The sequence below is a fragment of the Cervus canadensis genome, chromosome 6 (assembly GCF_019320065.1).
Source record: "Cervus canadensis isolate Bull #8, Minnesota chromosome 6, ASM1932006v1, whole genome shotgun sequence".
Lineage (NCBI taxonomy): Eukaryota > Metazoa > Chordata > Mammalia > Artiodactyla > Cervidae > Cervus > Cervus canadensis.
The window spans coordinates 7,200,898-7,224,776 of NC_057391.1; the positions used below are offsets into that span (position 1 = coordinate 7,200,898).

General features: G+C 41.5%; 1 protein-coding gene across 2 annotated transcripts in view; it reads left to right on the plus strand.

The window, feature by feature from the left end:
• Window positions 1-16,951, plus strand: part of IQGAP2 (IQ motif containing GTPase activating protein 2) — a 299,140-nt gene extending 282,189 nt beyond the window's left edge. For both annotated transcript variants that reach the window (XM_043470700.1, XM_043470701.1), the window contains 6 exons: window positions 4,009-4,096; window positions 6,225-6,437; window positions 8,625-8,785; window positions 10,368-10,505; window positions 12,241-12,349; window positions 15,995-16,951. In XM_043470700.1, coding sequence (XP_043326635.1) covers window positions 4,009-4,096; window positions 6,225-6,437; window positions 8,625-8,785; window positions 10,368-10,505; window positions 12,241-12,349; window positions 15,995-16,108 — 823 coding nt within the window. In that variant the 3' untranslated portion in view covers window positions 16,109-16,951. The remainder of the gene's footprint in view (window positions 1-4,008; window positions 4,097-6,224; window positions 6,438-8,624; window positions 8,786-10,367; window positions 10,506-12,240; window positions 12,350-15,994) is intronic.
• The last annotated feature ends 6,928 nt before the right edge of the window (window positions 16,952-23,879 follow it).

Here is a 23,879-nt window from a genome sequence, read left to right on the forward strand (position 1 = left end):
CATTTGTTTCCTTTATCCATTAAATGGAGAGGAGGGGAGATGGGGACGAGGGGCTCTGATGAGTGACTGAGGTCACACACAGACCTTGTAAATTATAAAGAACTGTACAGTTGTAAATCCCTCTTATTATAACTTTTGATTTAACTTAAAGTATGTGATCCTTTTGGCCTTGATTAAGCTTGTGTTTCTATGGAAGTACATGTGTATCAGTAGAAAGCATTATTTGTGGCTTTTACTCATACTTAACTGCCTGAGTGCTCGTTATCTCTTGAGAATTATTTTCCTATCACATATTCAGTTTCGGCATCTGTCATCCCATTGAAAGATTTCCTTGGTTTTGGTCCAAACTGGCATGAGCAGTTAAGTGGCTAAGGGGATATTTGAGGTCTGGTGATAAAAATGTATAATCACGTGATTAGAATTTTTAAGAATTGTAAATACTTTTTCGCTTCCATCAACACCAATTCCTTTCCAACCCTGGGTACATTGTAAGGCAGGTGGCAGGCGGGGAGGCTCGGGAATGGTCCTGGCCAGGGTGTAAAAACAGACACCCTTTGAATGCAATGGCCAAACTTAAGGGACCACACCAGTTTACAAGCACTGTGCACTCTCATTTATTGACTGCGGGATTTGAGCGGAGCTCTGACAAATAAACTCCCCGGTGTTTTTCATTTTTTCTTAACTTTACTCATCCAGGGAAGATGGCAGAGTCCTTGCTTTGATCGGCTTGTCTTACCTATTGTTTGAACATCCGTGGGGCCAAAACGTTAACCAGTAGGTTCATGCTGGTCAGACCATGTCTACCATACTGTGTTTGCATCAAGGTGGTGGTGGGGGAACATGGTGTAAATTCATTGGCTAACTGAAATGCGAGCAGGACTAGAAACTCTCTGTCTCCTATTGTGAAGAGGTTTACGGAACTGAAGGGCTTTGCTTGGGAAAAAGAGAAGGGGTAGAAGAGGGGATGAAGATAGTTCTGGCAGCCTCTGCAGGTTGATGAGGGGCTGATGAAGAGGAAAGGGAATTCAGCTTGTTTCCTGCAACTCTAGAAAATAGAATGCGAGCTTCCATAACAATGGAGCTCATTTGCAAAACCAGGGATTGGTTGCCCAAAGGTCCCCCTCAGTGCTGACATCCTGTGAGTCACTGGGTCCAGTGAGTGGACCTCACTGGAAGGCAGGCCTGTCTGAGTGGGCTTCATGTTCAGGGGATGGACTGCTCCAGAGCTGAGCGTGTCACAGAGGTTTAATGTGGGCCACACGGGTACTTTTAAATTTTCTGGAAGCCATATTTTTAAAAGGAACAGGTGAAGTTAATTCTAATATGTTAATTTACCCCAGTATATCCAAAATATTGTTATTTCAATATGGAATCAGTATAAAAAATTATTAGTGGTATATGACACATTCCTTTTTTTGTAATGAGCCTTCCAAATATGGACGTGAGTTTTAGCAAATTGAGGGAGATAGGGAAGGGAAGCCTGGTGTGCCGCCGTCCTTGGCGTCACAAAGAGTCGGACACGACCGAGCGAGTGAACTATGGCAACGTGACACATCCATTGTTCATTCTGAGCCTTCCAAACCCACACGTCCAGAGTGTGTTTTGCACTTACCGCATATCTGAGTTTGGACCAGCCATGTCTCGAGGGCCCACTGGCCACCGGTGACCAGGGGCTGGCGGCATGGGCAGCATGTGACCACACGAATGCTGACACGTCTGACTATAAAGAGGGGATTTACATGCATCTTTCTTTCGGTCCTGAGAGACTTCCATTATGTAAATAGGAAGGAAAAAAAAGAAGAAACACCTCCAAGACTTTATAGTTTGCACAAGTCCACACACTTAGTAAGCAACTCCCTGGTTCGACCTGAGGTCTGTCTGACTCCATTGTCTTTAACCATTAGGCTTACTGCAGGGCAAGGTAGTGATTTCCCTGTCATGAAACTGGACAGTTACTCACATGGAAGAAGTCTGGTGTGAAACTTTGGGAGTAGATTCCGGCGGAAGCCTGACCTAAAGTAGAATTTCAAGAGAAAGGCTGTGTGGACAGTTTGTCCTCCAGGCACTCCCAAGCAGATAAACATTCTCGGTCCCTGCGAGGGCACACTTGAGTGACCCTGGTCATGCTCGTCCTCAGATAGCTTCTCTAAAGAGTTTCCTGGAATCATATATCATCAGTCATTCCTAGAATATTATTTCAAATAAGTGCTAACACTTTTTAAAATCACCCAGAGCTTTTATTTCTAACCGGAAGTTTCCATTTAAGATATTTATTTATAATGAGGATTGGAGGGGGGAGTTGAGTGGGCAGGGAGACAATAGATTCTTGGCTCCCAGGAGCAGGGCTGTCTTGCACATGGCTGGAATGAGCTGTGTGTCCACCTCTGACTCTGGGGGAACATTTCTCTGTGCATTCCCAGACAGCTCGAAAATCCCCAGCGGTGAAGGCTCATGGGCCAGAGGAAATGGTTGTGATCGTTCTTCTCATACAGACCTGAAATAAATAAGAAAGGCTTGTTGAACTTTATCCTATTTGCAAGAATAATATATCTGCAGTTCCCTTTGAGAGTTTCCTCTTGTCCTTTGGGAGCAGTCCCCCACCCTGGGGGATTCAAAACATGAATGATGTTTTCTTTCCCTTTTCTGATTTTCATGCCGTATGACCATTTTCTGCTGTAGTTGAGGAAGAAATTCATCATCCAGTGATACCATATAATGCTTTGAGAGGAACTGAGGTTCAATGCAACAAGAATGAAACTTCAGATGTTGGTTAGGCCTGTTTGTAATTTAAGGCGACTTCTGTTTACGTTCCTTTTTTTTTTTTTTTTGAAGGGACACAGTGTCCAATAATGTTCCTGCTTATGTAAAAGGGAGCATACTTGACCATTTACCTTTTACATTAAAGTCTTAGCACATAGTTATGTAACCTGATCTTTAATTAGGAAAGGATGGCTGATTATCCGAAAAGAACACATATGAAAAAAATACATCGTTTTGGCATTGGCAGAGTGGTTTTCCAGCTCTTGTTACCAAGCAGTTCTCTTGTTCTCTCCCACCTGAGGACAGGGACCTTCACCGATGGGTTAGTCCCACCACCAGATCCAAGGTTCCCAACCACCCCTCCTCCAGGCTCCTGTGTCATCCGGCAGCCAGAGCCTTCATAGCCCACATGGGATTTGCACTCCCACTGGCCCTCACAGTGTTTCATAACATTCTTAGAGCATCAGCAGTAACAGCTGGTCTGGCTCCCAGCAGCTTATTATGTTTTCAACAGGCTCAGAAGTTTAAATGTTATTAAAGTCAAGACATTAGATATCATTCCTGCTCCTTCCAGAGTGATGAGCCCAGTTGTTCCTCCTGGTCATCAGAAAGTAGTCTCAGTCTGAAAAGAAGAAAAGGGGGACTTCCCTGATGGTCCAGGTGGTTGAGACTCCGAGCTTCCACTGCAGGGGCCACGGGTTCCATCCCTGGTTGGGGAATTAAGATCCCACCGGCTGCCACAGCATAGCCAAAAAGCACAAATTAAATTAAAAAAGAAAAAGTAGTTATGACATACTTGTGCCCAGGATACTGACATTGTAATCTGACGTGTCCAACTCTGAGTGAACATGTGGACTGTAGCCCGCCAGGCTCCTCTGTCCATGGGATTCCAAGGCAAAAATACTGTAGTGGGTTGCCATGCCCTCCTCCAGAGGATCTTCCCCTCCCAGGGATCGAACCTGAGTCTCTTAATGTCTCCTGCATTGTCAGACAGGTTCCTTACCACTAGCACCACCTGGGAAGCCCCTATAATCTGACGACCTCAAGCATATAAAACCCAGACTTTGATTGTCAAGCATTCACAAACTTTGGGGAGCCTTAAAGCAGACATCCTGAAGTTCTGCAAGACGGTTTCATTTTAAATGATTCTCTTTGAAGCTTTATCTTTACACTGCCTCAGGGGAAACAGATTTTTGTGCCTCAAGACTGCTGTCTGAAAGCCTGTCTCTCCTTTCTCTATTTTATAAGGACCAAAAAACTGATCATTGATGTGATCCGGAACCAACCAGGAAGCACGCTGACAGAAATCTTAGAGACTCCAGCAAGTGCACAACAGGTAATTGGCCTTTAGAGTGTAAATAATAAGTGCCTTAGATATGTGTTGGTTTTAGTAACAAATCTTTGTGCCAGATGTTTGCTGTTATCACAGAGAAACTATCTGACACAGTTGGGAAGTAAAAATTTCAGTGAACTGACTTCAGTTATATAGAAAATCCATGGAATATCAACGGAAATGAAATAGGAAAATGCAGCACTGAATTTATGCTAAATAATCTTATCCTAGACTAGAAGATTAGTTCTGGGTCTTTCAAAGCCTCTGAATATTCATGGTAAATTTTGAACAGTGAGTGTAGGAAACAAAGGGGAAAAAATGGACTGCTTAAAAATGAAGACTACTCATTGCAGTGGATCGGCAGATAAGTCACTTAAGGAATTGTTCTGGTCAACAGGATACAGAAAAATACCTTTCATATTTTGTGTTTTTGCCGACTTGAAGAAATGAACAAGTGTCTTACTCATTAAAACTGTTTTTCAAATGCTTTGGAAGCCAACATCTTGAGTCTATTAGATCAGAGCACCATTATCCTGGTGTAAATAAAGTTTCATAACAATCTTGCATTAAACTTTTATCAGCATCCTTTAAAATGTATCATTATTTAGTTTGTTCTGAATTAACTTCAGTTTTATTGCTTTAGTTTCAATAATTGCCACTCTCTAAATAAACACTCTTCCCTTGTAGCTCAGTCGGTAAAGGATCTGCCTGCAATGCAGGAGACCTGGGTTCGATACCTGGGTCAGGAAGATCCCCTGGAGAAGGAAATGGCAATCCACTCCAGTATCCTTGCCTGGAAAATCCCATGGACAGAGAAGCCTGGTGGGCTGCAGTCCATGGGGTCGCGAAGAGTCTGACATGACTGAGCAACTAACACAGACACACACTAACAAGATTATCTGTTTAGTTACCTCTTTGTACTTTTGTGCTTTTTTGAACTTTAGCTGGGTTACACATGATTTTCCTGAATCATTCTTAATTTAATTGGTTGTGAAGAAATGGTTGTGTCATGGTTTTTAATAAAAGTATATATAACCAAAGTGGGTAGAATATAGTACTGAGTATAAGAATTTTAACTCTTGATGTTTTATTAAGAAGCTATTCCCCCCAAATGTAGCATAGTCACTAAGAGTGCAGACTTCCAAAATCAAATGTAGCTCTATATCTCCTAGCTGTGTAATGCTAGGAACCTAGAAGTATTTCTATGCCTCAGTTTCCTCAACTGTAAAATGGGAATAATGATAATAGTATCCAATTCATGAGTAACTCAGTTAAGACATGTTAAGTGGGTAGAAAAATATGTTACGTACTAATTTTTCGACAACATTGGTTGCTACTGTTGTTGTTTACTACTGACCTGGCTTACTGTTACTGTGTCCTTAAGGTTGATCTGTCTTTCCTGTGTGTAATAACATTTATAGTCTTAGACTCTGTCTACTGTGTTTTCTAGTACAGTGACATGTGAAGATCACTAGTCTCTCATATAGTTTTTTTAAACAGACTATCCAAACTGTTTTGATTCATTCATTTACTCATCATTTATTTGGAAACGTATTTTGTGCTAGCATACTCTTAATTTCTTTGGTTCAAAGAAACCCAGCAGATTTTTCAGAGTTCATGGTTTGAGAATGATTGCCTTACCGGGACAAAGGTCTTTGACTGCCTTCACGACTTATGAATGTCTGTAAATATGGCTCGTGTGTGAGCGTGTGACTGGGTTCTGGATGTCCAGGGTTCTCATGGCCACATTTGAATGGAAAATCTAGTTTTAATTTTCTCAACTGGACTGTCCTATCCAATACTGAAATCCTTCCATCCAGGGGATTATGAAATGCTGCTTATCCCATGCAATACGTCTGTTACTAAGGTAACTTGTCACATTAACCATAAAATCACGATTTAGAATTTTGCTTAGGGTGGGCCTGCCACCACTGCCCTGTTTTTCAGGAAAACAAAGTAATTCCTTCCCGAAGACCTGCCACAGAGCCCCTGAGGAACATACCGTGGTTCTGGCCTCCGGACCTTGGCTTGAGGACCTCTTCATTTTGATATTGGTTTACCTGGTGCAGCTTCTGAACCTGTGAGGTCAGGACACCAGAGATAAGTCAACATCTTGATGTTCCTTTTCCAGGAGACAGATCATGCCTCAGACATGGTGAACCGTGCGGTTTTGGATTCCAGGACTCCCGAAGACATGAAGCAGGGCCAGTCTATGGTTGAAGATGCACAGCTCCCCCTCGAGCAGAAGAAGAGGAAAATCCAGAGGAATCTTCGGACACTGGAACAGACTGGACACGTGTCATCCAAAAACAAATACCAAGACATTCTCAATAAGATTGCCAAGGTTGTGGGGAAGAATATTCTTCTTTCTGCTTTGCGTAGACGTGCGCTAATCATTGCTCACATGCTGGGACTCAGTAGGTGACATGAAGGATTCATAGTTGTATACATATGGTTCCTGTCCTCCTCAATATTACAGATTTTTTAAGGTTTCAAAGCAGTTGATGACTTTTAGTAGGGAATAACCACAACTCCCCCAATTAAGGGGCTTCCCAGGTGGCCCAGTGGTAAAGAATCTGCCTGCCAATGCAGGACACGCAGGAGATGCAGATTCACTCCCTGGGTCAGGAAGATCCCCTGGAGGGGAAAATGGCAACCCTCTCCAGTATTCTTGCTTTGATACCCCTATGGACAGAGCAGCCTGGCAGGCTACCATCTGTAGAGCTGGAAAGAGTTGGACACAGCTGAGGACACTGAGCTAAGCATTCAGGCACAGCTGCCCCCAGTTGTCAGAAGAGCTGAAACATACCAGACATCAGTGCTTAGGAAACATAATCGATGAGTTTCATCTATTGCTCTAAACAATACCTACTAATTTTAAAAGTGACACTTTTAGGAGAGTTCTCTCTTGAGTAATAAGTCAAGTTGTCATAGAATCTTCTTGCCCGTAGGACCTGCCACTGAGATGGTACCTCTGTATCCCTGAGAATTTGTCTCTAGTCAGTTTAGCCTGAATGCAGTTAAGACTTAAAAGTTAGTTTCTGTTTTCTCATCCCATATTTTTACAGTTGAGAAACTTCCTGAGAAAAGGATATCAAATTAGTGCAAGGAAACATCACAGGAAAAGGCTAGATCTGTTTGCCAAGGATAAGGAAGTATATATTTTGGGTTAAAAAAATTTTTTTTTCATTTTTTTCTTTTGTCCAAACATGCAAACTAAAATGGATCTGGAGGTTAAGGACAGTTACATGATCAGAAAAAAAAAGAATTAACTTCTGGAAGGGAAGTGCACTCAGCTTCATTCTTCCATGGAAAGATATGGCCAGTACTGGCAATAGGCTTATTCCTCCCAGCCGGAGTGACTCAAGGGAAGTAGTGCCTTTTTCTGTAACTCTGGGTCGGAAAATACTTCTCTTAGGGAATGTACAGTAGAGAAATTGAGGCTTTTGTCTTAGAAAAAGAAAAAAATTATCATGAAGGCATCCCCTCAAAGACTCTACTTAATGAAGAATTTTTACTTAAAAGGAATGGTTTTTAATTTGTCCACAAAGGAAAAATAATAATAAACTGGCACCGTTTTCTTAAACATTTTCTTAATTTACCCATTAGAATTACAAAAAAAAAAAAATTGTATGTTTGTAAGTTTAACTATACCGTGTCTCTTGCAAGCTGTAAGCAGCTTGATCAACTTCATATTCTAGGAACTCTATTTAAATCCAACTAATAGTTTATCCATGTTGAATTTGTTCAGTCTTGAGACCCCAGCTATTGTTTGTGCAAATGTTGGGAATGAGTTTTCAGATTAAAAAGTATATTTTTAAAAAATTTATTTCAAAAATGGGGACTTCCCTGGTGGTCTAGTGGTGAGGACTGTGAACTTTCAGTGCTGAGGACCAGGGTTCGCTCCCTGGTTGGGAAACTAAGATCCACAAGCCTGGCAGGACAGCTGAGAAAGAAAAGAAAAGATGAATGTAATGATGAAATATAATACTTTTCAGGATAAAGCACTCTTCAAAGTATATATAATTCAAAACATTCTGAAGAAATTGTCTCCTGCTAAAGTCTTGCTTGTGCACTTTTTAAAACACTAGTTCTCCTTAGATTAATTGTATACTTACTCTAAAATTGCTTCTTTGCTTTTCCATCAACCTTACATCTCAAGGTAAAATATGGACACTTGCAGTTCAAAAGGAAAAAGGGAACATTTGGGTGCTGAGAGTTTAAAATGAAGTGACTAAAATAAACCGGAATTGTTGCCTAGTCACTAAGTCATAGCCGACTCTTTACAGCCCCATGGACTATAGCCCACCAGACCCTTCTACCCATTGGATTGGTTGCCATTTCCTTCTCTAGGGGTGTTAACCTGAATCTCTTGCATTGGCAGGCAGATTCTTTACTATTGTGCCACCAGGGAAGCCCAAACTGTTGTCAGTCACAAAGAATGATTTTAGTGCTAGATATTCTTCTTGTCCCAAAGGGGCAACAAACTCCTGCTTAAATCTCATACCATGGCCTTTCCTTTTTACCTTAGGATATTCGAAACCAAAGAGTCCATCGTAAGCTTCGAAAAGCTGAATTGGAAAAACTTCAGCAGACGCTCAATGCACTTAACAAGAAGGCAGCATTTTTTGAAGAGCAAATTAATTATTATGACACTTACATAAAGACTTGCTTAGACAACTTAAAAAGAAAGTAAGTTGAAATCATATATTCTCCTTTAATGTCGCGATTTATATGAGGTATCAATTCATATACAATCCTGGGCTGTTCGGGTTGGGTTTGGTAGCAAACTTTGATTTATTATATAACAGCAAACTAGAATCTCAATTTTATGATTTGCCATTGTGAGCTAAGAAGTCAGGAGTGAATTTAGAAACATGTTAATTCTCTATTAACATTGGCATTAAAGTTAGTTTTACCCTGTTGTGTTTCAATCAAGTAACTTTAAACACTTGGGGAAGCACTTTGATTATTCCTTCTTTTTTAGTCAAAGGTGTCTTAAACACTATTATTTAAAAAAAAAAAAAAAGCTACCCTTGGGGATATTTACAGTAAACAGTATTTATATGCTTGATAATGTTTAAAGCCAGATACTTGCTATTGCACAGCGCAGCTTAGTGATTTTTAATTGCTTACTGGTTTTTAAAAGTCATATTGACACAAAAGACAAAATGTATCAGTTCTCTATTACCCATGAGCACACATATCATAGTTTTTTTTTCCCACAGTATAGCCAATTTTAATGAGTATTCTTTGCTCATAATTATTCTTATCATTAGACTAAGGTCAATACTAATCAAATTTTAATTACCCATTTAAATATGTAATTCATTATTTTTATGTAATATTTGTAGTCAAATTGGCATTAAAAAATGGTGCTGTACGGAAAAGTCAATTGCATTAATCATAGAAGATTTGATGGAGGAATATAACCAAATTTAAACCTCATTTATCTGGACCCCACTAGTTCTGAATTTTAATTCATTTGCAGCCTTTAAATTACATTTATGCTATTCCTGCGAGGAAGAAAGTTGGTCAAACTAATATATAGTAGAAATAAAGTTGTGAGAGATTTTCTTTACATATTTACTGCATCTGCAGCAAGGCATTTTACAAGTTCTGCAGTCAAGTGAGATAGATTGGGATTTTCTCTTACATTATGTGATCTTGAACCAATCCAGTGTTCTCTGAAGTCTCAATCTTCTCATCTTTAAGTGGAATTTGGGAGTACCAGTCTCACACATGTTGTAACGAGAGCTAAAGGGAATACTGTGAAACAGAGGAGTTTATTTTGGAACACAGTGGAAAGGTTGATTTTGTAAATGTGAGGTAGTATTTGGAAAGCGCTTGGAACAGGGATGGCCATCTAGTGTTTGCTAAATAAACTAAATTTGTTAAACTAAACACTTTTAATGACACCTTCCCTTAGGAGTGTGTACACAGTTCCTTTCACGGCTCCTCAGTTGCTTGCAAAGTGACTTAATAGATCCCTGTGGTCCAACACGCCTGAGACAACAGAGCGCAAGTGTGACAAAGCATATTCGTCTGTAATTCAAACTTGAGTCACATTGAAAATAGCTTTTCCTTAACCAGTTCAGAGGGAGATTTCACTGTGCAGGGATGGTTGTCACTGACGATCACACAGTATGAAGTTGCCCAGGTTCCACACCTGGAGGCCAGGGGTGGACGCGGGCGTGCTCTCCTGGCCGTTGCACTGCCAGGAACATCTGAGTTTGCCAGCTTCATGGCAGATGGTTTCTTCTTATGTTGCCAGAAATACTCGGAGATCAATTAAACTTGATGGAAAAGGAGAACCCCGAGGGATGAAGCGGGCGAAGCCGGTGCGGTACACGGCTGCAAAGCTGCAGGAGAAGGGTGTCCTCCTGGACATAGACGATCTGCAGGAAAACCAGTGAGTGGTACCCAGGATCTGCACGGAACACACGCCCCTCTCACCATGCGCATCAGATCTGACTCACACCAGTTCAGCTTCCTATGGCCTTTGAAGAAAGCTTCGCTGGGTCTGTCAGGGCTTCCCCTTGATTTCAGATGACAGGAGAAAACACATGTATTGTAATCTCTGGGCTTCCCACCAGGCTTGGCACTGATCAAGAGGTTGAGTTTCCCATGGCTTAGCCAGCATTTGGGGATTTGCCAGCCTCGCCTTTCGCTCCAGAACTACTGAGTCATAGTGGTGAGAACGAAAGGCTGCCTTTCCAAAGCACTTTCAAAAGTAGATTATTTGCTTTGTCTTTTTAAAAAAGTGGGATTTTAAAAATTGACATTTTACTCAGTGTGCTATTTTCTGCCTGCTTTCAAAGCAAATGGTTTACTATTTCTATCAATTTGTATTTCCTTAGGCTTGAAGACAAGATAGAAACCGTTGCTGCCTAGCTCCGAAAAAAATTGATTAATTTGGTTAAAGGCAAACAGGGAGCTGGAACAATGTGGCTTGGAATGACCCAGCGCCCTCGTTCATTCGGCAGTAACGATCTGAGTGCTCTGGGACACCTTGCACTGTGCTAGGACCTGTAGGAACCCAGACTTAAAGCCAAACACCGCCATCCCCAGCCTCAGAGGGTTTCAAGCCTAGGAAAGACCACAGAATTCAGCTTTTCTTTCTGTCAGTTCCTTTTATAAAAAGCAAGGATATGTTTCCTGCCACATTGTCCAGCATCCCCCCTTCATAATTGGGAGAAGACGAGTAGCTGGGCATAAACAAATATGTTGAATCAAAAAAAAAAAAAAGTCTGACCTTTGGTCTTGTTCAGTGAGAGTTATTTACTGTTGCAAAACAGGACCTTTCTGGGAATTCCCTGATGGTCCAATGGCTAAGACTCTGCACTCCCATTACAGGGGGCCTGGGTTCAATCCCTGGTCAGGGAACTGGATCCCACATGCCACAGCTAAGACCCTGTGCAACCAAATAAATAAAAATAAATATTTTTTAAAAAAGAAAAAACACAGGCCCTTTCTAATTTGAAGGCCACAGAGGGTGCCTTGCTGGGTCAGAGCCACTCCGGCTGTGTGCTGTTACTGTGTCTTAGAGGTGGAGGAGAAACTCTCCTCCCAGACCCCAAACCAGGCGCTCTGGGGTCGCTGTTTTAAAAGAGCTAGATTCTTACGCTCCGTCACTCTCTTTCCCTTTGTGGGAGGCCAGACTCACTGCGCGCGCTCCTGCGTAACTCCTGCTTCCTCCACGGCCTGGCTTCCCTTCCATTTATCCCATCCTGCCTTCTCTTTGACTCAGACCAACTCAGAGAGAGCGCTTCTTCTCCTTCGAAGTTGCCATAAAAGTAATCGCCTAAACAGCTAACGTCCTGTCAGCCATACAAGTCAACTCTTGTAGTTTTGTGAATCTCATATGATTTCAACTGTGTCTTATGCTTTTTAAGACCTAGGGTCGTATTTTGCCCTTTTGTAACAAAGCAGCTACTTTAGTGCTCCACGGGCTACAGATCTCCACAGGAGATCAGACCTAGTTCCCGTGAGCCATATCAGGCAAAGATGATGGGACCCTTGGAGTAATTTACTTAGGGTTTTCCCAGCAGGCTGTTCACTGAGGAGGTTGACTGAGGATTCCATTCGTTTCAGCTTTAAGCATATATTTGCAGTTCCACATGTGTGAATGGTCCTTTCTTCACTAGGTTTAAAAATGTTACATTTGATATCTCATCTACTGAAGATGTGGGGATCTTCGATGTCAGATCAAAATTCCTGGGTGTGGAGATGGAGAAGGTTCAGCTCAATATTCAGGTAAGCTGTAATTCCTGCAGATTGGGGGGGAGTTTTATAATGGGGGTCATTCTTGGCTTCCCTTGCTTGCATTCCTCATGACAAACAATGGCATTTAGCTGTAGACCAATACCATTAATTGCCCCTCTTTAAGTATTGATGATTTTTTAAAAGCTATGGTTCTTCAAATTATTGGAACTTAAACTGCTTTTAAATGGTAAACCATAGCATTGAGTTTTTCCAAGCCATGTTTTCATTTTGAAACTTAGAGAAAAGAATAATATACACAACAGTATTCAGAGCTATTGATTAAAGGCTGGAAACTTTCTTTTTCTTAGGAAGTTGCATTTCTAAGATAACATATCCCTAGGATTGGAATTTTCTGGATCTCATTTCTCCTTTTCTTCCTCCTTCCTAGAATTATTTTTATATCAGTTTCTTAAATTTCTTTGTTAATTCTCTGGGATCACAAGCAAGAAAAACAGCATGCCAAACAGATGGCTGTAAATAGAAAAGTGAGGTTTGCAGTCCAAATTATTGCTATTTTTCAAAATAAGAATCACATTTAAGCCAGATATACTTGAATAAAGAAACTGAGAAAATAGTTTGTGCCACCAAAAGAAAAAAAAAGGAAGAGAAGTTGAGGGGGTTTGCAGCAAACATTTATCTACTCCAGCTTTTTAATGCTTAGCACAGGATCAGTTTATAGATGTGATTGAGTTTTCTTTTTTGTATGAGGTTTTAAATGGAAATAACCCCTATTTACTTGGGCCCCAAACTACTTGTAAAATGGTTCCCAGGTATTCTGCATTTATCTACATGAATCATCATGATAAACCACTGGGAATGGTATAAGTTCTAGACTCACTGTCTGCCTGACCTGTGGCTGAGATCAAGGAAGTTACACCCCCACCCCTAACCCATGGGGTAAAATACCAGGGCCCTTCTTTTCTGTCTGGCATTCCTTGTAGGCTTAAAGAACAAATGAAGGGAAAAAAAAAAAAGCTAAATGGTTTGCTAAAGACATTGAGATAATGGCGTAAATCGGAGAAAACTGAAGATATTATGTAATTTTGAAAAGTATACTTAAATAAACAGTTTTCTAATGTATTTTAAATCCATTTAAAAATTTAACTGAAAGTCTTGACTCACTCCATGGAACACTTAGATAAATTGAGGAAGAGAAAAGAATGCAGTGATGTGCTTTGGTTAATGTGCTCTGCTTCTCTAAAGCAAAGATATATCATGGATTGCCAAAAAGGAAATGACCCAAGGCCAATCAACATCTACTGAACAGATGAATCACCAGTGACCAGGAGACACCTGTTTAGAGAGGCCTTGGGAATTCCACAGGACTTCCTTTTAACACGGGTGCAAACATCCAGCTTCACTTGCTCCTTTGTTAAAGTTCCATGGTAGGATTAGCTGTTCACACCCTTCACTTAGACATACAATTGTCAAATGTTACTCCTGAGCTGTCTGCAGATGGCTAATATGCTCCAGATTTTTTCAGTCATTCATGTATATCGTCCGGACCAGTTAGTAATTTTCAGGGCTCAGTGCAAAATGAGAATGCAGAGCTCCTTCCTCAGAATTGGTGAGAATTTCAAGATGGTGACAGCAGAAGGTTAAGTACAAGGCCCTTCGTCTATTCAGGGGACTGTGTGCAGATCGAACGCCCGCAGAGCCAGCCCTGGATAAAGTGACTGTCAGACATAAAGTCAGACGTCTTGTCATGTATGGCTTCTAGACAGTTCTAGTATGTAGTGAATTTTACGAAAGAGAAACATGATGGCCAGGTCTTCAGTGTGAGTCAAGGACTTTGTTTCTGAAAAGGACAAAGGGATATTCCTTCTAACTCTGTGTGTCTAGATTTTCTCCAACCCACTCTTTGCTCAGTTCATAAAGATTATATCCTGTAGTCATGTACATAACAGGAAGGCCTGACTTACACGAAGGCGTTCCGCTTATACAGACAATGGCCGGTGTTTACGGAGGACTGCAGCCTTGGCACTCTTCTTTTCCCAGATGAAGAACTGAGGTTCAGAGAGCATGCTATGGAAGGGGCCCCTGGAGTCCAAACCCTGCCACGCTCTGCTCACCTGCCTGTCTCACAGGATTCCAGTTGATCCTGACCGGACAGAGTGGCTTACAAAGGGTTTGCAAACTCCTTGATCTCATCTACCCAGTAACACACCTGTGGAGTTGGCAGTGTCCACCCCAGTTTACGCACAAGAAAACAGAACTTCAGCAAGGTTATATGTTGTTGCGATCATATCGCAAATAGTGGAGCTGAGACTAAAATCTGGTCTTCAACCACAAATTGGATCAGAGTTCGTCTGTTCCCCACGTGGGGGGCCCAGCTAATTTCCCTCTGTACATGATTCCTTCTCGACTGAACCACGTTGGTTTCGTTCTTTTCCACGAGACTTTAACAGATGTTGCCTGTCCCAAAGCAAAAGTGAATTTCCACCCCCGTTTAATAGTCAAAAGCATTCTTGATGAAAGAACTTCACTTCCCTGTGGATTTTCCATCCCAGAAGTGTATCTGAATAATGGAGGGGTTTTAGTTGAGTGCAATTGGAGATAATTGAGAAAGTGGAGCAGGAAGCTGGCAGAGTCCACGTTCTCTCAAAGATGATTCCAACTTCTTCAGGTGGCCATGCTCATTGTAGACACAAGTTATTATCATTAAGAAGCAAGAAGTTTGCAGAACTAGAAGCAGGAAAATGAGACCTGGATATGAGCCTAGGGCCATTCAGGAATGAGATCTTCTGTTTGGGAACAGCCCCTGTCCTATGTTATAAAATGTTACTGCTTAGTCTCATGTGTGTGACTGGGGTGACCCAGTTACTAATTTACAAATGAAGGACATTTTATTAATTTTTCTTTGTTTATACAGCAGTGATGAAACACAGAGTGATAAACGTATGTCTAGATCAGGAGGATTTGCTTTGTCCGTTGGTCTCCAAATGTCAGTCTCACAATTTTCATCAACAAATAGATCATTTCTCCCCATTTCTACATATTTATTTATAAAGTATGCGTGCGCTTGACACTTTACTCAAAATTTATTTTATAAAATACACAGAAAATGTGAATGCTTAAAGAATGAGGGGAGAAAAATAAAGAGGAGTTTCTAATATTGTTTTTGCTCGTCAGTGAATTGTCTCACTCTCACCTTAGAAAACACTGGCTCTTCTACAGCATATACCTCATCTTGCTGTCACATCTGTGTCTTGAGTTTTTCAATTAAAATTAAACTTTTAATTATATATCTAATGTTAACGGTATTGGTTTTCTCATACAGTCCTTATCAATTCTGAAAATCTGTTTTCTTTCATTGAGATGAGCGATTCTCAGACTATGGCACCCAAACCAACAGTATCATCACCCCTTGGGAACTTGTTAAAATGCCAGTTCTTAGGCCCTCCCCCAGAGCTCCAGAATCAGAGGTTCCTGGGGGTGGGGCCCAGCAGTCTTTTTTAACTGGCCTGTGTTTCATTAATAAAGCAGGTGACTTTGATGCACACTGAAGTATAAGAATCTCCACCGAGGTCCTTAGGTCAATTGAATCTTATTTTTGTCAACAAATTCTTCTAGAATGTGTTTTAAATGTGGGAAACGTCAAGTTGAAGCTGTGATTGGTGTTCCTTGCAATTGCAGGATTTACTTCAGATGCAGTATGAAGGCGTAGCTGTGATGAAAATGTTTGATAAGGTTAAAGTGAATGTAAACCTTCTCATATACCTGCTGAACAAGAAATTCTACGGGAAGTGAAGTGCCTGCAGAAACCTCTCGGATTCTCTATCACCTGGATTAGGAAATGTATCTGTTTAGTATTTTTGTTTCTAAACATGATTGAGATCACTGCTTATAAACGTGTGATTATTTTTTTCCAAGACCAAAACTGTTCCGAAGAATGTACCCATGTGCCTTTCTGATAATCTGACACTGCAGTAGAATGAGACACAAAATGAATTCCTGTAAACACTGCCACATCATACTCTGGTGTGGGTACTCTGATTTAAATCTTTGGACATTCTGAGATTTGTTTTAAAGTAGGGAGATAATAATTTTAGCTAACTAGGGACAAATGTGTAAACCTATTTTCCTATGAAAAAAATTTTAAACGTCCCATTTGAATAATGTACCTCTTCATAGATTTCTTTTTTTTTTTTTTTTATCTGTGGAGAAATGGAAACTGAATTATTTGTAATGAATTATTTAGATGAATAACTTGGTTCTAAGCCCTGCCTCCTGGGAGTTATTGATTTTAAAGAGAACTTTTGTGCAATTCAAAATGAGTTTTATAAGTAATTGAAAGTGACAGTACAATAACACTTTCTGTATAAAGGTATATATTTTATGTGATTTATTCCTCTCAGTGAAGTGCACTACTGCCTCGTGGAAAAGACTCTTGGACCCAGAGCCTTTAAGTGACTAAGGAACACCATGAACAGCGATCGTAGGCCCCCATCTCCACCGCTCACAATCTATTTGAATATTTCCATTGTGCCTCTCAAGTTTTTGTAATGCAATAAGATCAGTATCTGGATGGTTTTTAAATGTATTCTTTGAAAAATTGTTTTATGTAAAATAAATGTTACTGAATTACATTAATTTGCCTTTTGTCTGAATAAATCCAGATCATGTAGTGGGTAAGAGAAGCTTCTTGGTGGGGCTTTTGGGGAAAAGAAATACCACTGACCCTCGAACAACATGCAGTTTGATCTGTGTGGGGCCATTTATATGTGAATTTTTTTCAATAGATAATTTAAATGAAACATGAATTTTTTTTGACATCTTTTTAGTTTTGATACCTAGTGTTAATAAGATGTATAACATCTACAGTGTTTTATAACGTATAAGACAGTATTAATATAGGTACTGAGAAATTATTTATTTTATAACAGATGACAAACTTTCAGTATTGATAATTACAGTGCAGTACTGTAAATGTCTTTTCCTTATGATTTTAATAACCTTTTCTCTAGCTACTTTAAGAATACAGTGTATAATACATATAACATAAACAATATGTGTTAATCAAGTGTTTATGTTATTGGTAAGGGGCTTCCCAGAAGATGCAATGGTAAAGAATCCATCTGCCAATGCAGGAGACCCAAGAAACACAGATTCAATCCCTGCAGGGGTCAGGAAGATCGCCTGGAGAAGGAAATGGCAACCAATTCCAGTATTGTTGCCTGGAAAATCCCATGAACAGAGGAGTCGGGGGCTACAGTCCATGGGGTCACAAAGAGTCAGACATGACTGAACATGCACGCATGTTACTGGTAAGACTTTAGGTCAACAGTAGGCTATTAGTAGTTAAGTTATAGGGGAGTCAAAAGTTATACTCAGATTTTTGACTGTGTGGAGGGTGGATGAGTGAGGCTTTTAAACCCCCACATTGGTTAAAGGGTCAACTGTAATACACCTAACCTGTACTATGTAGGATACAGTTTACAGGGAGAAAAAAATAGTTTTCCCTCTATCCTTCAGGGTCTTGGCTGAGGACCGCCCCCCATAATAAAAGATTAACAGGAGAAAAAGAGAAGTTTAGTAACTCCTATACCTTCTACATACATGTGAGACACACAGGAAAAACTGAATAACTCCCCGAAATGGCCCAAGCCACCCCCTTAAACCTCCAGCTAAAGACGAAAGACAATGGGGGAGGAAGCAGTTATGGGAGGTTATTGGGCAAATCACTGTAAATGAAGGTATAGTTATACAGATTTAAGTCTCTGCCTTCCTCACTGATTATAGAGTTTCTAGAGATTTAGTCATCATTCTCATCTTGGTACAGAGAAGGAAATACCCTGAACAGATGGAGATTTCCCTTATAAATGTAAATGTCTTTCACAAAAGGGTAACTGCTGGGTTTCCAGAGCTTCTCCTATATCTGCTGTTTTTCAGAACTAGCCAGCTTTAAGTACTACTTCTACCAGAGATACATATTCTGCTCCCTTTCAAGAGTGGCTGCTGCTACAGAAAGATCCAAACCCCGTGACTAAGACAAGGTGGAAGTCTGTTTTCTCAGTGGTGAGCGAGCAGTCCTCTAGTTACAGGGGCACAGGCTGGCACTGGGCTCTGTCCTTGTCACTGATTCAGGGGAAGATGTCCAGGGCACATCCTTTTGTTCCAAGTTCCATGTGTTGTTTCTGCTTGCTTCGCAATGGCCAAGACTTAGACACGTGGCCGCAACCAGCTTCAGGAGAGGCTGGGAAGTAAGGTCTGTAACTGTAACTCAGCAGCCACGTTCCCAGTGAAAACCCGGGGTTCTCGTTGTAAAGAAGTGGAGCAGTGATACCTGGGGACGAACCAGCTGTCTCTACCACAACAGTAATCCAGACTCTCAGGCTACCCCGACCAGTGTACCCCGACACCTTGTATTCTGTTCATTCATTCAACAGGCTTTATGTCCCATGGGGATTACCAAATACTGAGAAACTGGGTTAGCCTATGCTCATTTGGCATAAGCTTCCCAGATGGCACCAGTGGGAAATAATCCACCGCCAGTGCAAGAGACACAGGAGACAGTTTCAATCCCTGGATGGGAAGATCCTCTGGAGAAGGAAATGGCGACCCACTCCAGCATTCTTGCCTGGAAAATCCCACAGACAGAGGAGCCTGGCAGGCTACAGTCCATGGAGTCACAAAGAGTCAGACACGACTGAGCGCATATGCACACATTTGGCACAAACGAACTTGAAGGTAAGACAGAATTTGAAAAATTCAAATTTAAAAAAGTAGAATCTGCTACTTTAACAATGGTTTCAGGTTATACCGATTTTTGACAGAGGTAAATACCTTGAAACAATGTTGTCTCAACAGTTTGTAGATGTGGGTTTTTTAATGCATTACCTTAACTACAGACCTCTATCAAAGGACTCATTAAACATACAGTTAACTTCACCTTGAGACTAAACCCTGTCTCCTCCAGCTAGCATTAGGTGAGAAACAGGAACCTGTAGGAAGTAGGTGGTAAGTTAAACTTCCTTCTTCATCCTCTAGGAAAGACTTTACGTGGAAATGTACAACAGGAGCCAAAATTAGGGGAAGATGTCTAGAGAGAAAAGCCAACCTTTAGCAGTGTCTCAAAAAGGGGCTTGTCTTAACTTATTTCAACCCTGAGTGACATGCTTGAGTATTATTTGTAAGGATGAAGATCTTTGTATCATGGCAACACCCTCAAGGAAAGCTATGAATGTTTCCTCTTGGCCCACAAGATGAGGTTATTGTTGAAGATCTTACCAATTGCTACTGGCTTGAGATCTTGAAGGGACATGAATGAATGAGTGACCCCGAGAAGGAAGCAGGTACGGAGGACAAGGAGCCAGTGGAGGCATGGGTGCAAAGACTGTTGGAGCCAAGGCCTGCACCTTTCTCAGGAGGACTGAACCACCCCCGTGTCAGGGCAGTTGTTCCTTACAACCCTGAGCCACGAGGACTCTTGGGCAGTGTAGGGGAGAGGAAATAAGTTTCCCTATACCCTTTGAGTTCTGAGACTCCCTGTGATAAATGATTAACAAGAGAAAAACAAATCGTTGATTAACATATATCCCTCATACATGGGAGATACTCAGGAAAACTGCATAAAAATCCCCCAGATGGCTCAAGCTACCACCTTAGATGGGCTTCCTTGGTAACTCAAATGGTAAAGAATTTGCCTGCAATTTAGGAAACCAGTTTCCATCCCTGGGTCGGGAAGATGCCCTGGAGTAGGAAATGGCAACCCACTCCAGTATTCTTGCCTGGAGAATCCCATGGACAGAGGAGCCTGGCGGGCTGCAGTCCATGGGGCCACAAAGAGTCGGATATGACTTAGCAGCTAACACACACACACCCCACCTTAGACACTATCTTCATCTCAGATAAAGAAGTGAGGAAGCTGGGAGTGGGGGCCCTTCTCCGGAAGGTGAGAGGAGGAAACACAGGCCCTGCAGATAAGACTGGGGAAGTTATCTCTGGTACTAGCGCTCTTCCTGGCAAGCCCCCTTCTAGTGTGAATTTCCCTTACACAGAACTTCCACTGTGCTCTCAGAGCTCCTCCTCTGTCTGCAGTTTCTCAATAGAAGATTATGTCAAACAGGCCTATTTAGGGTGGTCTGTTCTACTACCCTTCACCAGCTTCCTCCCCAGGGCTCAAAGCTTTCCTTACTCATAGGAAAAGGAAAGAAAACACGCGTTTGGCTTTAAAGACACACAGCAATTGAAACTAACTTCATTTTTACATAGCTGACTCCTGTATTTTGATGTATGTTTGATCATGGTTCCACTGTTAACAAATCGTTTTTGGTCTGAAATGCTGAAAGGGACCATGCATCCCCCGAACTCCTCTTTTGGAAAAAAAAAAAAAGAAATTTTTAAAAATTTACTTCTGGCTGTGCTGGTTCTTGTTGCTGCACGGGTTTGTTTTTGTTTTTTCCTCTAGTTGCAAGGCAGTCTGCAGGCTTCTCTTGCTGCAGAGCATCACCTCTAGGGCGCTCAGGCTTCAGAAGCTGCAGTTCCCTGGGCTATAGAGCACAGGCTCAATAGTTGTGACCTATGGGTTTATGCTCTGAGGCATGTGGGATCTTCGTGGATCAGGGATTGAACCCATCTCCTGCATTGGCAGGCAGATTCTTTACCACTGAGCCACCAGAGAAGCCCTGAACTCCACTCTTCAGCACCTAGAGCTCAGAAAGGACGTCACAGAATTCTAGCTACTCTCTAGCTACTCTCAAAGAATGTGCTCTAGTGATCGCCACAAGAGGGATAGCCTTTGCATACTTTAATATTCTGGAAGTTTGGGATGAAGAAAAAGACCAAATCAGTGAAAACATTGTCTGACAAGACATATGTTTAAAAAAAAAAAAAATGACAAGCCCCAAATGAATTGATTTTTTTCTCCCTACTCCCATCACAGCAAAGCAAGACTTGACTGCAGTTTTAACCCTGCCCAGAAATGTGACCCATAAAACAGTCAATCTTAACTTTTGGATCAAGACTGTGGAGCTAATCTGCATGGTTAAGACCTCTCAGTTCCCTCCCCCCAGAAGATGGCTTGAAACAAATCCTCTCTTTTCTTTCGCTAATACCTCCTTGTCCCACCCTCCTCCAGCCTCTAATAACCCTCTGGAGTTCCCCTCTAGTTGCTACAGGAGCTGCTGTCTGATTCTTGAATCTCTGAATAAAGCCGATCAGATCTTCAAATTTACTCACTCAATTTTGATTTTTAACACACATCTCCCTTATGTCGAGAGATATATGTTGGTGTATCTGTGTGTGGTCAGCATTAACTGGAGGTGTTGTTCATGATGCAGTTTTTACAGCTCAGGCTGTGGTCAAGTCGGAGTTTGTGGTACTCCTCAAGATTCCAAGAGGCAAACCACGAAACTCTGAATGGTGAAGGTTGTTTCTATTTTGAGAGATTCTGGTGTGTATCGGGTGGTCTAACTGCTGATCAACTTTGTAAAAAATCCATTGCCTCTGTTACTGAAACCAGGATTTAGTAACAGGTTAAGACAGAGCCTTCTAAGTCACCCTCTAAGCTCTAGAGGACAGAGACTGTTAGAGGCACTGCTTTACATTCAGAGCCTCGGCAGTGCCTTATAAATGGCAGGGACATAGGGACACCCAGCACTGCACCCTGCCATGGGGCTGAGGAGGAGGCCGCTCCCCACCACCTCTCAGGTGCCCCAGGATGGCTCTTGGCACTTGTATTGTTGTAGAATCCGGAGTCACAAACACTCCTCGGAGGACGCTCGAGACAGTGGAGTACAGTTTGTTACACTAACGGGTCCCAACAAGTGATTTTGGAGGACTTGGTTTTATATCCTCAGCTACATGACTGGTCACACGTTAGTAATCAGTTTTACAACATGCAAATGCGAAAGAATTAACAATTACAACATGCAGGTGCAGGCCCTATCCTTAATCTGAGACAACCTGACCTTTACCTCCAATCTGTTTGCCACGTGTGAGGAGGGGCTTCCTGGCTTTTCTTTAAGGATGGTTCACAGGCTTCAGGCCCAGTTCCCATCCTGCCTTACAATGGCTGACAGTCTTCAAGGTGGAATCCCTCTTCCCTCCTCCCAATGGCCCCAAAAATATGAATGGTTACTGGTTATCTCATTTTAACGGTGTATATGCACTCTCCAAATAAAATAGCTCATACAGATTCTCTAGGTTGCCTCACTGTTGTTTCCTTAGAGTGTAAAATCTCTTAGCTAAAATACACTGGAGGGTGTGACGGTTAATTTTGTGTCAACTTGTCCTGGCAAAAGGATGCCCAGATAGCTAGTAGGATATTATTTCTGAGTATATCTGTAAGGGTAATTCCAAAGTAGAAAAGCATTTGAATCTTCAGACTGAGTAAAGATCATACTTTCCATGGGACTTCCTTGGTGGTCCAATGGCTAAGACTCCACATTCCCAATGCAGAGAACCCAGGTTTGATCCCTAGTTGGGGGAATAGATCCCACATGCCACAACTGAAGATTCCACAGACCACAACTAAGACTCAGCAAAGCCAAATAAATAAAGATCACCCTCACAAGTGTGGACAAGCATCATCCAATCTGTTAAGAGCCCAAAAGGAACAAACAGGTGCAGGAAGAGGAAATTCTCTTTTTTTTTCCTGTTTGTCTTCTGCCCTGGACATCAGAGCTCCTGGTTCTCAAGCCTTCAGACTCTGAGCCTTCACACCAGCAGCGCCCCAATTCTCAGGCCGTCAGCCTTAGACTGGGAACTATACCATCACTTCCCCTGGTTCTCAGGCCTTTGGACTCATTGAATTATACCCCTGCTTTCCTGGTTACCAGCTTACAGACTGCAGATCACAGTGGGACTTCTTGGCTTCCATAACCATATGAGCCAGTTCCAATAGTAAATCTCCTCTTACATGTTTATCTCTATATATCCTATTGATTCTGTTTCTCCAGAGAATCCTCACTAATCCAGAAGGGAAATGAATGGATATGAGAAGCAAAAGATACTGAGTTCTCCTTATATAACTTGGAACAATTTTCTGTTGTTTCTTTTGAATAGATACTGAATTTGACCTTTTCCTAGCACCCCGAACCACTAGGATAGTCTACCATTCTGTCCATGGTGTAATTAGTGGAAACGCCTTGTTGACCCACTAGAAATGATTAACTTTACTTCTAAACCCAAAATACCAATGCAGGTTTGTGTCAACAAAAGACGGAAATAGGATTCCATGATTGCAGACCGACTATTTGCTTAAAAAACAAATGTAGAGATATCTGCACAAAACCTGGAGAATCAAATATCTAATTTGAATACAACTTGATCTTACATCATAGAAGCCTGGATATCATCACCATTAACTTCCAAAAGGAAATTACTAAGGCAAGTTCTTGGGATATAGTGTTGTCCTTAGAGGGCTTCAGACAGAGGAGGGGTAAGTGGAATAGCTAAAGCAGGTAGGTCATCTAAGGGGATTAAATAAAAGTGCTTTCCTGGGATCTTGGGCTTAAAATTTTCACCATTTGTATAGCATGTTTGTTTTCAACACACTATTAAATACCAAAAACACTAT